The following is a 16,194-nucleotide window of genomic DNA, read 5'->3' on the forward strand; positions in this document are numbered from 1 at the left end:
AAGCTAAGAGAAGCTATTCTTTTGAGCTACATCTCCTATCCACTCCTTGTGATAACACGTTTTAAGGAGCTCCACAGATACAGTTGCTTTATTTTACCCATTTGTCACAAAACAGATATGGACAGTAAGGAATGATCATATTTTCAAAGACATTCAGCCTAGTTTAACAAACTCCAGAAGTCTTCTCTTTAAAGACATAACGTTGCTATGACACAGGGTGAAGTCAAGTCTTGCACTACCTTTAGATCAATGGATACAAAATCTGGTGTAATCTGCAGGCTTAGCTTGTTTTTTTATTTGTTTCTTGATTTGTACTAACTTGTTAACACTTTAACCTATTTTGTTTTTTTCTCATATATTCTCTATCGATAATGATACCTATACGGCATCCATCCATCCGAACCCCGATCCGCCCCGCGCCGCCCACTCGACCCATTGGTTTGCACCTGCAAAATATCAGCGACCGCGCGCGCTCTCTCTCTCTCTCATGCCTCCTTGCCTCCGCTTTTCTCTCTCTGCGTGCCTCCAGTGCTCCCCCCTCCCTCTCCCTCTTCGGTACGGGTGAGCATCCCAGCGCGGCGGCTCCTCCCTGCCTCCGCTTTTATCTCTCTCGTGTGCCTCCAATGCTCCTCCCTCCCCCTCTCTATTTGTGGTGCGAGCGAGCATCCCGGCGCGGCAGCACAACGCCTCGCGCGTGGCCTCAGCACGAGTGGGCCACGACGTGGAGGCCCGAGCGGCCCTTGACACAGCATGCAATGGCTTTGACGACCCTAGTCACGGGCAGACCAGCGTGGCAGGGCCGTCATGAGTGGCTCCCCAGCGGATCTGGCTCCCTTGTCCTAGTTGTGCAACCACTGCCTCCCTGTTGCGCGCGTCACGTAGCCGCCGGCTCCAAGCGCCACTGGCCCGTTGCCTCTAGTGAACTCCACACGTCGATGAACCTCTATTCTCTCGGACAGCAAGGAGATGTTGCTCTGTGCTGAAAGAGCATGTTGCAAGCGTATGTTTTAATTGTTTCAGATGTTTCAGAGGTATGTTGTAAGTGCTTCATACGGATGTTGCAAAGTAGATCAGGATGTTGCACATGTTGCAAGTGTTTCAGATAAATGTTGCAAGTGTATTGTTCCAAATGTTTCAAATTTTTTAGACATATGTTGCACGTGTTTTATCTGGGTGTTGCATATGTTTTACGCATATGTTGCAAGTGTTTTATCCGAATGTTGCATATGTTTCACACATATGTTGCAAGTGTTTCATCTGCATGTTGCATAAGTTTTGCAATGGCTATACATGTGTTTTCATGGTGTTTCAGACGTATGTTGCAAGTGTTTCAATTTTTTAATGTATGTTGTAAGTGTTTTATCTAGATATTGTAAAAGTGGATCTGGTGTTGCACATGTGCAATGGAACCCATCTGCAACAACCACATGCTGCAGCTGTTGGGCCCGCCTGCATGTTCGTGGATATGGAGGGGGTGCCACGATGCAGATGTGGGACACGGAGCGGCGCGGGTCACGAAACACACGCGGGCCATGGTGTGGGCATAGGCCACGGAGTGTCGCAGGCCCCTAGATGAAGCAGGCGCAGTAGGCGCAAGCGTCCGGATGCTAGTCCCGTCCAGACGTACCGACACTAGACTGGCCCATTCTCTATAGACTTATAGTGGCCCCGGTTCCTCCATTTTTTTCTAAAAAAACAAAACAAAACAGCTCCAAGCAACTTGCGAAGCCGTCAGAAGACCTATGCCAAACGGATCCTAATTACCTTCGGGTGCTAGGGCGCTAGCATTACCCTTTTTTTTCGAACGGTTTTAGTTAATAAGTGCCCTGTTCGTTTGGTTGGCTAATAAGTCATGGCTGAAAGTATCATTGGCTGATTTGTTGTGAGAGAAAAATATTATTCGTTGGCTGAAAAAATACGGTATATAAACCAAGCGAATAGGGCGAAGGTGATTAGCTCAGAAACGGATAGATGAAGGTTAGCAGAGGCTAGTATTAGAGAGATCAAAACGTCTTCACAGTTTTACAGATAAAATCAATCCAATATACCCCGTGGAACATACACATGGTAAGATTATCAGATTATGTATATACGGCATCATCACTGACGAACAAGGTATGCCACGCGCGCGCATCGGCGTCACCACTCCCTGGCCAGATCATCTCGGCGGCCGTGCAAATAACCTCAGGCCCGGCGCGGCGGACCGGTATCAGTATCACCACTCCCTGCCCAGGATCATCTCGGCGGCCGTGCCCATAGCCTCGGGCCCGGCGCGGCGGAGGAGCGCCACCGCGAGCTCATCCTCGGCCCAGTGCCGGAGGCCGCTGCTCAGGCGCTTGAGCACCCTCAGGTCCACCTCCTGCACCCAGCACGGGGTGCACTCCACCACCAGCCCCAGGAACCCAGAGACGTAGGCACGCCACAGGGAGAGGTCGCAGCCCAGGGAAATCTTGCCGTCCAGCGCGCTGGCCAGGAACCCCAGGTGCGACCGCATGACCCTCTCGCGGCGCCGGGACACGGGCGTCGGGTCGATGCCCCAGGCGAACATCCCCGAGTACACCGCGAGGTAGGCCAGCGCGTGCCCGCCCAGCTTGTACACCATGCCTCCGCTGGCCCCGCCCTGGTCCAGGTTCTGCACGGCCAGGAACCAAGACGGCAGCATCTCCTGGATCAGGGACTGGACGAGAGCCGTGCCGCCGGATAGCCAGACGAGTGTCGCTCCCAGCGATGCCGCCACCTTCACCTGCGTCATTGCAGCGGAAAGAGATACCTGGCCATGCCTCATCCCGTACTTGGTCTTCTTTAGTTTGTCTGACCGATGTCTGGGCACAGTTGTTTCCGCGATATCCTTCACTGAAAGCATCAGAAGGGAGAGTATGTCCTCGGCCAGTATGGAGCAGTCCTTGATGCACCGGAATATCCGGAGGTAGAGTATTCCTGGTGCAACTGGTGAGAAACCACCAGGGCAGTACCCGTGGCCCAGAAGGCTGGCGACGCCTCCACAGCTGCATACTGATGTCGAAGACATGCCAAGGGTAGTGGCGAAGCAGCTTCGGAGGAGCTGGACGACTGCCTCGTTGTTGTGGTGGAACACCGTGCGCGAAGCTGAAAATATTAGGAAATCGGTCCATCGCTTCACCTTCTGGGTCCACAGTGCTGCAACGATTGCCATGCTTGGCCAAGGGCAGCTTGCAGCGAGGTTCTCTAGAGCTGGACCAGCAAGGTTGAGGAAACGCTCTGATGCCTTGTCAAGCTTGTATGTGATTGTGAGGCTCACGAAAGCAGCCAATGGCAACGGAAGTGTACCCGAAGAACTTCCTCCTGCAATACATGAGACCTGGATTAGAACTCTGCATGAAAATTGGCACGTTGGCTGTAGCAATGGCAGGAAATGAACAGGAACAAGCACCTGTAACTAGCCTTGGAACATCAACACCGGTAGCAGCTACGATTTTCTTGATGTGCTCATCAACCATGGATAGGTTCACAGAGGGGCTAGGCCAATCTGATCCATTCATGGATGCTGGCTTCCAGACACCCCGCGTTACCTCAGCTGAAAAGTAGCTTACTATTGTAGCAAGAGATGCAGGCAGGAAATCAGCCAGATCCTTCAAGCCTGAAAAATGAGAAGACGCGGATAAACACCTGACCCTGAATGAGCATGTTCTAACATAAAGGTTAGAAGCTACAGTTCAGTACTCGTTACACTTGATTCTCAAATAAAAGTAGCACTAGTTTCTGAAATTGCCTTAAACTGAACACAACCGACCTGTGGCCAGTTCACGTGGAAACAGTCTTCCATGGGAACAAGCAGTCAGAGCAGCATCAACCACAAATGGAACAGCCTCCAGTATCTCCCAAGCTGGCAACTGAGGCCAAAGCTGTGAATCGTCCACACCAGGACCGGAAGAATTACTTATGCTGCTACTTCCAGACAAAGAACCTATAGATGTGCCTCCTTTATTAGCCTTTCTGAACATCTGATTAAGAAGGCTGTCCACATTGTTACGTACAGGTGTCCCATGAGCAAGTCCAGAGAGAGTTGAGGCCAGACAAGCTTGGTGTTGCTGGTACCATAACTTCAACTTTGGAAACGAGTCCATAAAAATAGGATTCCCAGATGATGGGTGTGAAGTTGATACTTGTGATTGCCTTTGTCCGTTTCGTTGTCTTGCCAAACTGCTGGAAGATAGAACCTGGGAATTCCGCAACAGCAGAAGATACTCAGGAGTTAGCTGCGAGCCAACTGGAGCACCATCTCCCATTATGCAATACTCAAGTGGTGGATGGTTAAACTTCCAGAGTCTCAACAGAAGAATGAATGCATTCGAGAAGACTGTGTGAGCAGATATTTCCTCTCCAGTTCTCAGTGTCCAGGAAACACTTGGAGAAAGACACCCAAATACTTCACAGATTGCCATAAGAACAGCAGCCAGCTCTGGAATCTGGTGATACAGAGAGGAAAAAGTTCAGAATCCAAAGATAATATAGACTTCTGGGTTGAAGTCAATGTAGGTGGCTATGTTAACCATACCAGGCCATGGAATGAGAAGATTGGAGCATAGTCCACGGCCGATATTCCTGAAAGAATAACATTGAGCATTGGACCAAGCTTTATCAATTGGCTCTCCCTTCCAGAATAATCGATTGGATCAGATGGTGAGAGCAGTTTAACAACTAACCGAACTGTATGCTCCTACAAGGCAGGAAACCACAGCATTTGAATATGAATTACCTCAAGACAGCGAGATGTTACATTGGTTCTCAAATAAAACAAAAGGAGGCAATGTATGCTACCATGTACATAGTAATTTTTGAAATTAATCAGTGATAGGGTCAATATTAGTCATACTATGGACCTGAAAATTGCAGCCTACTAACCTGAAAATTCCAACCTCGTAAAAGGGTGGCTCCACATAAAACAGTGGCAGCAGAAATGCTGTCGTCATCTGATCCATCAATTGCAACATCAAATAACTTGTCGACCTCTGTCAAGCTTCCATCAAGTTTATGAGCTTCATTCAGTGTTTATTACCATAACGATGTATGAGAATTAACAAATACGATAATATTAAGATATATGGAGCTCAGCCCTAGTGTGATTTTTTTAATGTACACCATTGTACAGTGCAAGTTCTTATTTTGATTTTTTGTTTCTTTTTGGAGAAAACAAACATAACATTTACATGCTTTTTTTTTCCCCTTTTTTCAAACAATGCAGGAGAGCTGCATGCCTTTCTATTAAAGAAGAGGGGAAAAAAGGACCAATTACAATGCCATAAGGCAAGACTTATGCTTATTATGGTCAAACATTTTTTTTTTTTGAAACGAATCAGGGAAGAGAGCTGCTGTATATTAAAAGAAGGCCACACTGGGTAGCACACAGCACAGCTGAAGCAACCAAAACAACAAAGGCGGGTTGGAATTGTCAAACAATTTTTACTATTTAGGAATCATGAGTTTCTAGTAAATGGCAATTCCAAAGCTTGGCAAATTATGCAAAGATATCCATTTTCCCGTGCGCGGGTTGTACACACCTGGAAGCAGGAGTTGATACCAACATATTAACCAGTGGCTGAGTCAGTGGTGCACCATTCATGAAAGATGACCACCCAGCAAGTTGGCTAGGGAGTGTATGAGATGAAGAGTTGGCGTGATTACTGATATAACCAGGCCAATAGTAAGCTGATGTATCCAGCAACTGCCTTGAGATACATGACTCCATAATCAAATGTCGCATATTTCCGGCTGACAAAATTAAAACACGATTTATATTAAGACTACCTTACATCCATAACTAGAAGGTCAATCATATGTGTAATTCAAAAATAAAATATTTTAAGAGAAGCCACATACTATAGTTCATCCCATTGACATTATCCATGTAGCCATTGTTTATACTGATTCCCGAAATGAACATAGCAGCTTTAGTAGCAGCCAGATTAGCTGCTGGGATGACACATGAAGGAGGAACAAGCAAGCTTTCATAATCACCAAGTATCTGTAAGCTTAGCATCAATTCGTTGCGTAGATTACCAATTGCTTTCTTCCCATTCACATGACTGTTGAGTTCTGTTTCATTGCAAAGTGAATCTGCTTCCATGATTATATCAGCAATCGCAAGTGTTGTGATAGACAACAACATGCACAGCCGTGTGTCTAGGTGAGGTACAGGACCTTCAATTGGTTCTCTTTCCTGCTTGTTTCAAACGATCAAAGATTAGGATGTGAAACATTATAAGGTTGTCTCAAATCTGAATAACTGAGTGAAGATCGAATACTCACTCTTTGTACAAGGCGAAGTGAAGCTACCCAGAGGGCCAAGAAAGCATCATGCCAAGTCGACCTATTGACTGCTTGAAGAGCCTTGACCAAACCTGCAATTTCCAGTCATTTAGATTAGCAGCAGCCCAAAGCAAAAAAATAAGGAAATGGCTTCATCATTCAAGATAACCAAGGAGTTTGTTTCTATTGATGAATGAAATTACCACTTAAAATCTCAATGGAATTTGTTGCAGCGATTGAACCATCGAGACAATCCTCAAGATACATATCGATAGGAATCCATAGTGAAGAATAGTTAGCACCAAGGCATCGTCCATTTGGTGAAGCTAGAGGGTTAGAAGCCACTGTTGGGTGGAATCTTTTACGTATATTATGTTTAGTTTCTCCATATGCATTGCCATCACCTACAATCAAATGCTGAAATGGTTCCAAGGATATTGTTGAATTTTGCAAGGTAGATGAGTTTGTTGCAAGTAAGTGCAACCGGTTAGTAAATGCCCCCCAGTGAGATTGCCTGAAACAATTGAGATTGTTGACAATGTTATTAAATAAAAAGTGCGATATTTTGCATAAAAAAAGGAACTGCATGTATATTCCATTGTCGCATGTTCAGTGAGAATCTCCCTTCACCATCACTTCATTTATTAATATTAACAGAAAATGACTACTAGGTTTCAGTCATGAACTTCTAGTAAACTACTGCAGCACTTAATGTTTACATTCACCCATCAGTCCATCAGACCATCACAAAGCTTGAATCCCAATCCCATGGCTGCAGTTTTTATCAAAACTTTTCTTGGTTATTTAAGAAGTAAGGCAAATCAAATATCACTAGTGTAGTCAGTGTTACTTTTTCTTTTCCTTTGCATAACCCTAAGTGCTTCTAGAAAATTAGCTTCAATGTTTGCATTAGAGAAAAATACACAGAGAATATTCTACGATACATTGGTTATGTTACTGGAAAAATCTTGAGCAATTACTTGTACCTCCCCAAACCCAAAACCCACACAAACAGGTATAAACCAAGGCTTCGTCCATAAGCTTGAGTAAAGTTTATGAGGTCATGAGCCTATGAGATGAAGATCTAGTTTGTTATTTGATTAATTCATTTGAAAACAAATTACTAATGACCAATCAGCAAAAAGATGAATTCATCATTTCCAAATGATAAAAAATAAAGACCTGAAACAATTCAGTAAAAGAGTACTTCAAGTTGAAAAGCCATACATGTTTTCGCGTGCCAATGATAGGATACGAGTAATTACTTTATCACGAAGAAGATGCTCAATGAGCTCCATAGTTGTTACAGTGTTCATCTTCTGTAACTTTTCAATCTTCTCAGTTCTTAGTTCAGTAAAAGTTCCTTCAAATGTGCTCACATCTTCAGGCCTGGTTGGCCATTGAGTTTTCTTCTCTGGAGTTAACTCTAGCAGGCCCTCATCATCCAAAACAACATCAACCAACTGCCATATAATACAAAGAGTGAAATGCACAACAAAAACCCCTGGTTCACATGTAGAGATGCCAAATATCTTGGAAAGTTTAAGGTTCCCGTCTATTAAATCCATGATCCTGCAAACATAAGAGAGGCTTTAGCAAGGACCTCTTGTTGCTCCAGCAAATTTAACCGTGCAAGACAGACTCTTTTTACCATTGCAGTTGAGACTACTAGAGGGTTAGAGTGCATGAATAGAGAATGGTAGTTCGAAAGCCAGATATGACCACTAATCCACTACAGAGACATCACACAACAAGGTGGTATACTTGTGTAAACCTTATTATGACCACAAGCACCTGAAACTGAAATGTCCATTTTTAAGACTATTAGGAACTATGCTACATCACATCGAACACTGCAACTGTGACTCTGTTTCTTATTCCAAACTACTGACCGGAGCATAGTGTTATGAAGTACAGGGAGCAGTCAGAGAGGGAAATGCACACTTTCTGAAATTGGCCGCTTTCATCTGATGATGGAAGTTGAACCCATGTCTTTTCAAGAGCTCTAGGTAGAGTCTATACTCCATTGGCCTGGAAAACCGGTGAGGAATGACCCTGCAGGACCAGTAGAACACATAAAGTCCATGAGAATAAAATTGAGAAAAGTCATAACTCCAATCCACGCACATTGCACGACAGCAATAGCAGCCAGTGAAATAATTAGTACTAAGTGGGATTTCCCATGTGCTAATCTAACTACTTTTCCAGTTCCAGAATCAAACTAACTGCGTTGGCTATTACAAGACTCTGCCTCTGTAGAAAAACAGGACGAGGATTCCAGTGAAGACCTGATTAGCCTACCAACTGCTTATAATAGTCTGAAAACAGGCATTTCTCCCCTGTCGTGATCTATCTACATTGTCATTTGTCAATTACATTGACACTGTCACAAAGCATATTTCCCCCTCAAATTATCGGGGTGAAGCACGTCAGCTTCCTGGTAAAACTCGTGTACGGGCAACACCGGACACGTCGTCCGGTTCAAATCCTTCATACTAGGAGGAATTAAAAAATGCGTGCGTGCATTCGAGGTCCAACTGACCCGATCGAGATTCCCGACAGCTAAGCGCTGATCACGCGCGCATTCGCCACTCCGATCCCACTCCCACCACCCGCGACGGACCACACCAGAGACACAACACAAGCCGCCGCCGCCACGAAGCGCCGGACCGGACCGTACCTGGTGGAGAGGAGCGCGAGGAGGAGCGCCGGGGACGCGAGCCGCGCCGCGAGCGCGGCCTCCGCGTACTTCCAAGCGGCGGCGGCCGCCGGGGCAGCACCGCCGCCGGAGAGCAGCGCGCGCGCCAGCACCTCCGCGAGCCCCGCGGAGCAGGGCACGTCCCCGCTCTCGCCCGCGGCCGCGGCCGCCGCCACCCGCGCCGCCCACTCCGGCGGCGGGCGGGCCTCGGCTTGCGCCGCCTTGGTGTACTCCGCGGCCCACTCCAGCCACGCCGCGGAGGACGGCGGCGGCGCCGACATCGCCATGGCCCCGCGTGTGGCCCCCGCCGTCAAAGGCGGTGGGTGCTCCTGTCGCCGCGCTCGCCGTCGCGTGGAGTGCCCGGTGAGGGGAGAGCCGGAACCGGAAGTGTTGTCGGCTGCAGCCTGCAGGTGCAGGTGGGGTGTGTGCTGGGTTGGTGGGCCGAGGCTGATGGCGTCCCGTTGGTGTACCCACCGCACTACCTCGCCGTGGGGCCCCTCAGGATCTTCTGCGCCGTGCCGGCTAAGAGCCCGTTTGGCCGGGCTTCGAGCGGCTCCGGCTCCTCTCACTCCTCCCATGTTCATCTCTTGTAGCGACACTATTTACCAGAGCCGTTTTTCTCTCTCCTCCTTTCCTCTCTCACTGACAGCGCCGGAGCCGACGAAACTCATTTTTTTTCTCCTCCGGCTCTAGCTCCTGCACGCTACATATGCGCTACAGTGCTTAGGGCAATGTAATCCTACTCTTGAGATTGTAACTAATGCCTCTTGGCTACTAACAATGTAATTCCCTAATTTGTTGGGCCAACAAAGTCACAAAAGCAATAAATTTGTTGGTGGGGATCCTCTCCGCCGTAAGCATCTTATAAAAAAGTTCATGCAACTAAGCAAGAACCAATATAGTCTGACTAGAGAAATATAAACCAACCAAACAAAAAGATATTGCATCGTATGAGCCTAGACAACATGAGCTTGCATCCAAGATGCAAGTCAGGCTCATTAGGGAAGAGAACACACACCTTATCCTTATGTGATTGTCTAAACAATTGGCAGGATATATGATTCATTCAAACTGACTGGTATCGCTAGTGTAGTTTATCTAAATTATCGCCGCGATCTAGAAAACAATGTTCAAGACGATGTTTGCATTAGCAAGGAATGTCTATTGCTCATCTAATGATAGATGCTAGTTTTAGTGGATGGCTTTTTCTTGCCATTGTGACTCTGCACATTAATTGCCGCTGTTAGTGAAAAGTGGCCCCACGAGTGGATGATAGTGAAGGCATTACATTTTCTTCATATAAGAAACAAATGATTTATTTATTTTTTCACAATGTGGCGTATATAAAGCAATTTAACAGACTCATGGTGCACATATATACATCTATTGTAGCCGTAAATCGGTGAAGTTATATTACACTATTTGAAATAATATTTATGCATCACATCTAAACTGCAAACTTAGTGGATTTGCACGGTATTTGGTAGGACTAATATTTGACACATTGTAAACAAGATACCCTTCTAATGGCCATAATAAGCTATGAATAAAAGTTTCATGGTCCATAGTGCTATCTATCTTGTAAATTGGACATGCTACATGCCTACATTGCATTATTCTGGAATAAATTGTATGGCGATAGCTCAAGTATTAGACATGGCTGTATTAGATTATTATATGCCTGCTTGAAGAAATGGTTCAAGATATTTTTAGCATTGTATTGTATCTATAGATGTGGATAAAATTAGGGTTCGTTCGTTTAACCATCGTTCCAGCAGGTGATTAAATATAGTATAAATTAGCATAACATTTCTGATTGGAATAATTCCAGGGTTCAATCTGTAACAACCGAACAGGCCGTTAGGGGTGGATGTATGTACAATCAATCTTTGCTTTGATTGACGTGGTCCCGCCACGCTTGACCCCGGCGCTCGCGGTCGGCGAAAAAGTTGCTTTGCTGCTGCCCCGCCGACCAACCACACCGTCCGTCCGGTTCCGGCCACCCGACTAGCGGCGGGCGGGCCCCGCCGGCGATCGCAACTGCGCGGCCGCCTGGGCGTCGTCCTGTTCCGGGTTGGTTCTTGGCTCCTGTTCGACAGTACTGAAAAATACTATTCTAACTAATTATTGTGAAAAAAAAATATTGTTCTGGCAGGATATAAATAGTGATTTCGTGAGAGAGAAATCCAGCTAGCCAGCTGGCAATAAGCCAGCCGAACAGCCTCTTGGCTGGGGCCTTATTTAGATTGCAAGTTTTTTCACTTTTTTTTCATCACATTAAATTTTTGAACACATATATGGAGTATTAAATGTAGATAAAAAAATAACTAATTACACAGTTTGATTGTAAATTACGAGACGAATCTTTTAAGCCTAGTTAGGTTATAATTAGACAATAATTATTAAATACAAATAAAAGTGCTATAGTATCAAATACTAATTCCTAACCTCAATCTAAACGAGTCCTGAGTCCTGGGTGTGCGAGTGCGATGCGTTGCGTCAGGCTCAGGCTTTGGAGCGTCAGCTCACGCTCACCTACTACCGGCGGCCGTCAGTGAGTGAGTGGGAACTGACAGTGAGGTGAGGTGACAGGGATGAGTAGGAGGATCACCTACTAGTCCTGCATGCTCCTCCGTGCTTTCTCTCTCTTCCTACCAAACAAATCGTTTCTTTTTCTCTCTCTCTTTTCTGGTAGGAGCAGGAGGACTGGTGGGGGTAGGTAAGGTATATGCATGTGTTACCGTGAACAAACGGTAAACAAGTCAACAAGTTTACATGGCTTATGAGTCGGCTGGTGTTGTTTTGTTGTAAAAAAAAATACTGTATTATAACTTATAAGCATGCTGATACGATCACAGGAACAGGACGAGAATTTGGAACTTGATCAGCGTCATTTTCTCTACAGTGAAAATGCATGTTTTTATCGTAAGGGGTTCTCTCGAGCTCGGTTGTGTGCTAGTAATAATCTACTACAGCAATTATTCAATTATTGTACTGTATATAGCACGTAATCCGTACTAGGTGACACATGAATTTTCACCCCGAAATTTGTCTAAGGAATTGATCATTCACCGGCCAAGAGGTAGAAATATCGATCAAAGGACATGTCATCATAGATAATACGTGACAAATTAGCTAGCTCCAGGGCCATCCGTCTTGATTTGCACGGGACAGGCACGCACGTCCTGAGTACTGACGGACGCGAGAAACAGATGGTCTATACAAGCAGCGTCAATGTTGTATTAGCTCGTAGAAAATCGATTCAACCAGGACTAATTAACCGCAGTGTTGATCTCTCTTGTACAAATCAAATGATGAAAAATCCTCTGCTCCAACTCCAACAATTAGCGGACCCAAACTAAGGGGTGTTGTAGCATGTCATGCCAGTGACAGTGATTTAAATATTAGCATGTCCATGTAATACTCTTGGTGTTACGAGCTTGTTTAGCACCGCGATTTAGGCCTAAGAAAAATTTCCAAAACGAATTCTCGGGTTTTTAATTTAAAATGTACTTGGGGCGATAAGCGAATCTTATGTGACTTAGTTTCGCGGACTTGAATTAACGCCCAAGTTAAATTACTCAGTGCGTAAAGATATTCAGGAATATCGAACGATAATTCTAGCTAATCGATAGCGAACGGTTTGTTCTATTAGATTAAGCAGGAAAAGCAATTTTTATAAATAAAATAAAATCCATTAATAAATAGAACGATATACATATATATATATACCTTTTGAATCAAATTTAAATTCGAACTTTGCTGAAATTTTCCGCCTAGACGTTGCAAGTAAACCGAGTTATCGTCGTAACCAATAAAAAAGGGGCAAACGTACTCCTACGAGTAACTGTGGCGCTAGTGCAGCTGTAACACGTCCCTATCTGTCCTCTCCGTAAGACTGTGAAAGTTGACCAACTCTCCTCTCTTGCTTGCCTTTTCTTTTCTCCGCTCGTCTGCCTCTCCTGGTTACTGCTGCCGTGTACTGGTTCGATTGAAATTTCCCTCAGGATTGCACGTAAACGTGGCCCCGATCGCAGTGATGATGGGATGCATCGCTGCCTGGCCTAACCCTGCCGGCCATGTTGGGCCAGGACGTCCTGCCACGCCATGTTGATGAAGAAGATGACAGAGCCGCTGCTGTCTCCTTCCCACTGTTTTCTCCCCATCTCTGGCTTGCTGTCTTTCTTTCAATCATGTCGGTCTCTCTCGTGCTCCCGTCGTCGTGACTGAGTCTGTGGGGGAGGTGCTGTTGCTGCTCCTTTTTCTCCACCAGGCTACCGCTCCTCTCGTCCTGCAGCCGCTCCTCAGCCCTCGGTCACGCCGTTCCCCTCCTGTTGCGGCTGTCGCTGCCCCGCTACCGCCATGGCACACCTCGAGCGCGCTGCTCACAGCCACCTCCCGCCCACGGCATTGCTTTGCTCTTCTCTCCCTCTGCTATCAAACGCCGACGCTGCCGCTGTGTTGGTGCGTTGGGTACCCACCGCGGTCTCGCGCCGCATCGCCGAGGAGTCGTGCCTCGCCAGCCGGCTCACCCGCGCTCTTCCTCCCCGCACTCCGCAGCAGCCACAGTGCCCCGTCGGGGCCGTCTCGCTGTCGTCCGCGCTGCCCTGCGCCCGCCTCCCGATTCCCTGCTGCCCGCGCTGGTCCGTGCCTGCTCGGCACCCCAGAGTCAGCGCCGCTCCTCCCGTGCCACCGCACTGCTTTCCCTTTTCCCCGTGGTGGCCACGCCGCTAACAGTGCGCACCGCGAGACGCGCGCAAGTCCTCGCTGTCGTGCCGCATCCGGTCGCCCGCGCCCTTGTCCTCCTCGCCCGCGCCGGTGCCGTCCCTCCCCCGCGCAAATCCCCACGGCTGCTCGGGACTACTGCTCTGCCTGGGACCTGTGCCGCTCCACCGCAGAGCACCACGCCATGGCCGCGCTCGAGCCCTGCTACCTCCCGTGCGCCCGCAGCCGCCCAAGCCTGGAGCACCGCCGTGGCCGCGCTTCCATCGCCGGCCACCACGCACGCAAGCTCCATGACCCGCCCCGACCGTACGCCACCCTCTTAGGCGCCCCTTCGCCTTGGTCCGCGCCGTGGCCAGGCAAGCCGAGCCACGTTGCCACGCGCCATCGATGCCGCCGTGGAGCCGTCCTGCAGTGCCGTCCCTTGCCCCCTCTGCTCCTCTCTATGAAGAAGATGAAGTGAATGGGTATAAATCCAAGCTGAAGTATTATACAGGGTCTTTACTGCGAAGTATGTGACTCACGTAAATAGTATTTGTGTACTGCGGAGTGATTTGCTAGAAGCTCAGAGGCCGATTCACTAATGTGCCGCGCCACCTGCACGCGCTGGGGCGGCCTATGGTCGCCCGCCTGGGCTGCCTTGGCCGCGTGGGCCGTTTCATGGGCCGCTCGCACCGCGCGCTAGGCCGTCCACGCCGCTGCCCGCGCGCTGGGCCGTCCACGCCGCTGCCTACGCGCTGGGCCGTCAGTGCCGCTGCTTGAGTGCTTGGGCCGTCACATCTCGTTGGGCCAGCCGCTGCGCACGCAGCCGCATCTTTGTGGACCGGCCGTTCTGGCTGTTCGGCCACCGCGCGTCTGTGGACCGAGCTTGGCCGCCCAGGGCATGCCTTGTGGTGTTGTTTTGTTTTGATAATTCAGTGCCTTTCAAAATTTGAAAATAAAGTGTAGAAAAATCATAAAAATACGAAACCAATTTTGTTGAGTTTTTAAAATCATGATCTACCTGTTAGTATATTTTGTTCACATAGTTTGATAATATTCTTGGAAGCTATATAATTAATTTAAGGTACTTAATATTGTAAAATATACACTTGTAGGAATTTTTATGACAAATTGGTAATATTGTTGAATATGAAATGTGTACAGTAGGCTCCTAGCAATATTAGGTACTCACTGTAAATTTTGTAGCTCCAGAATAATTAGTTTGCCAAATAGATAATGATGCCCTATTTCGAATAAAGATTAAATGGATAAAATGGGATAAAAATAACTTGGGTTTATATAACTAAAATATATGTTGGGAAATAACGCCTTATTCAACAACATGGATATGTAGCCTAAGTACGGTCGTCGTTAGAACTAGCCGTTAACTTGAGAGGCGTACATCGTATTTTATGAGTTACGATTGCAGCCGATTAATTACGTCTTTACATTTGCATCAATGCATATCATATAGGTACGATGATGGATCAACGGATCAATTGAAGGATGATTAGGAATCCAAAGATGGTGTAACGGTATTCTCTCCAGGAGATGTTGCAATGGGCTTTCTATTCATTTGATGGTGGATGATCTGAAGATGCAAATACTAACTTTTGGTTATATCTTACCTAGCCAAGCCCCGGTGCATAACCCCTACTTTCTGCAATTTAAATTATATTTGTGCATTAAGTTTAAGGAGTTGAATGAAACCCACTTGCATATATATCTTTATCCTATGAGTCTTACTAGTACTATAGGATCGTGTAGAATGCTATGCTACAGAACTCCGGTAGAAGTCGGGTGATTGCATGTCACTCGCGAGAGATAGAAAATATATTACTGTATTATTATCACTTGGAAAATATAAATGGTGAAAAGGAAAAATGGTGACCGGGCAGGGATATGGTTTGGGTATTGGTGGGTGTAAGAGGTTGTGTCACCGTGGACGCGGGGCATGGCCTGGTTACACTGCTTTCCCTATCTGTATCGGTTAAGGACCGATCATTGCATAAGCCATCGAGGTAAGTCACATATTTATTATCCCGAGCACATACTTGTGTATGGGCACTTGGAAGACTTGTTACTCTCTTGTCGTGGGTTCTGACTCTTTTTGGACCGACTATTAGGGTTTCTTTTTTGTGGAGGAGGTCCTTGCACCGCACTGAGTCCGAGGCTCAGGGGCGGGTGCTTGGAGTCCTAGTTTAGACGGGGACCTAGGACCCCAGGACAGGAGGGTAATGGGTTGGTCCTGCTTGTGTCCAGGGTACAAGCGGGGCGTGTGTTTTTGGGTACCCAGCTGGGGATATTGGTTCGTGAATCACCGCCGAGTCGGTACGGCTTATCTTATGCCTAACACCGTAGTAAGAACTGAAAGATGAAAGATGGAATGGAAAAAGAAAATCTGATTGCTTACCACCTGCTCGAATGTAGTACAGGTGCTTACATAGAATGGTTAGTTAATGAACCAATGCGGCTATTAATAAAAATCAAATATAAAGATGCACGCT

General features: G+C 46.9%; 1 protein-coding gene across 3 annotated transcripts; it reads right to left on the reverse strand.

The window, feature by feature from the left end:
* Positions 1 to 1,954: 1,954 nt before the first annotated feature.
* LOC136541574 (mediator of RNA polymerase II transcription subunit 33A-like) lies at positions 1,955 to 9,401 on the reverse strand. 3 transcript variants are annotated; one of them, XM_066533508.1, is made up of 12 exons: positions 8,966 to 9,401; positions 8,230 to 8,340; positions 7,513 to 7,857; positions 6,489 to 6,799; positions 6,286 to 6,377; positions 5,857 to 6,196; positions 5,538 to 5,748; positions 4,882 to 4,996; positions 4,535 to 4,696; positions 3,770 to 4,445; positions 3,410 to 3,616; positions 1,955 to 3,321 (listed from the first exon to the last, which is right to left on the reverse strand). In XM_066533508.1, exons 1-12 carry the CDS (start codon positions 9,268 to 9,270, stop codon positions 2,216 to 2,218), a joined length of 3,981 nt encoding a protein of 1,326 aa, XP_066389605.1. In that variant the 5' UTR covers positions 9,271 to 9,401; the 3' UTR covers positions 1,955 to 2,215. The 3 variants fall into 3 exon arrangements, with proteins under 3 accessions (XP_066389605.1, XP_066389606.1, XP_066389607.1); XM_066533509.1 differs by lacking the exon at positions 8,966 to 9,401 and having other exon boundaries at positions 8,178 to 8,298; XM_066533510.1 differs by lacking the exons at positions 8,230 to 8,340; positions 8,966 to 9,401 and adding an exon at positions 7,937 to 8,081.
* Positions 9,402 to 16,194: the final 6,793 nt, after the last annotated feature.

This window comes from Miscanthus floridulus, chromosome 3 (assembly GCF_019320115.1).
Source record: "Miscanthus floridulus cultivar M001 chromosome 3, ASM1932011v1, whole genome shotgun sequence".
Lineage (NCBI taxonomy): Eukaryota > Viridiplantae > Streptophyta > Magnoliopsida > Poales > Poaceae > Miscanthus > Miscanthus floridulus.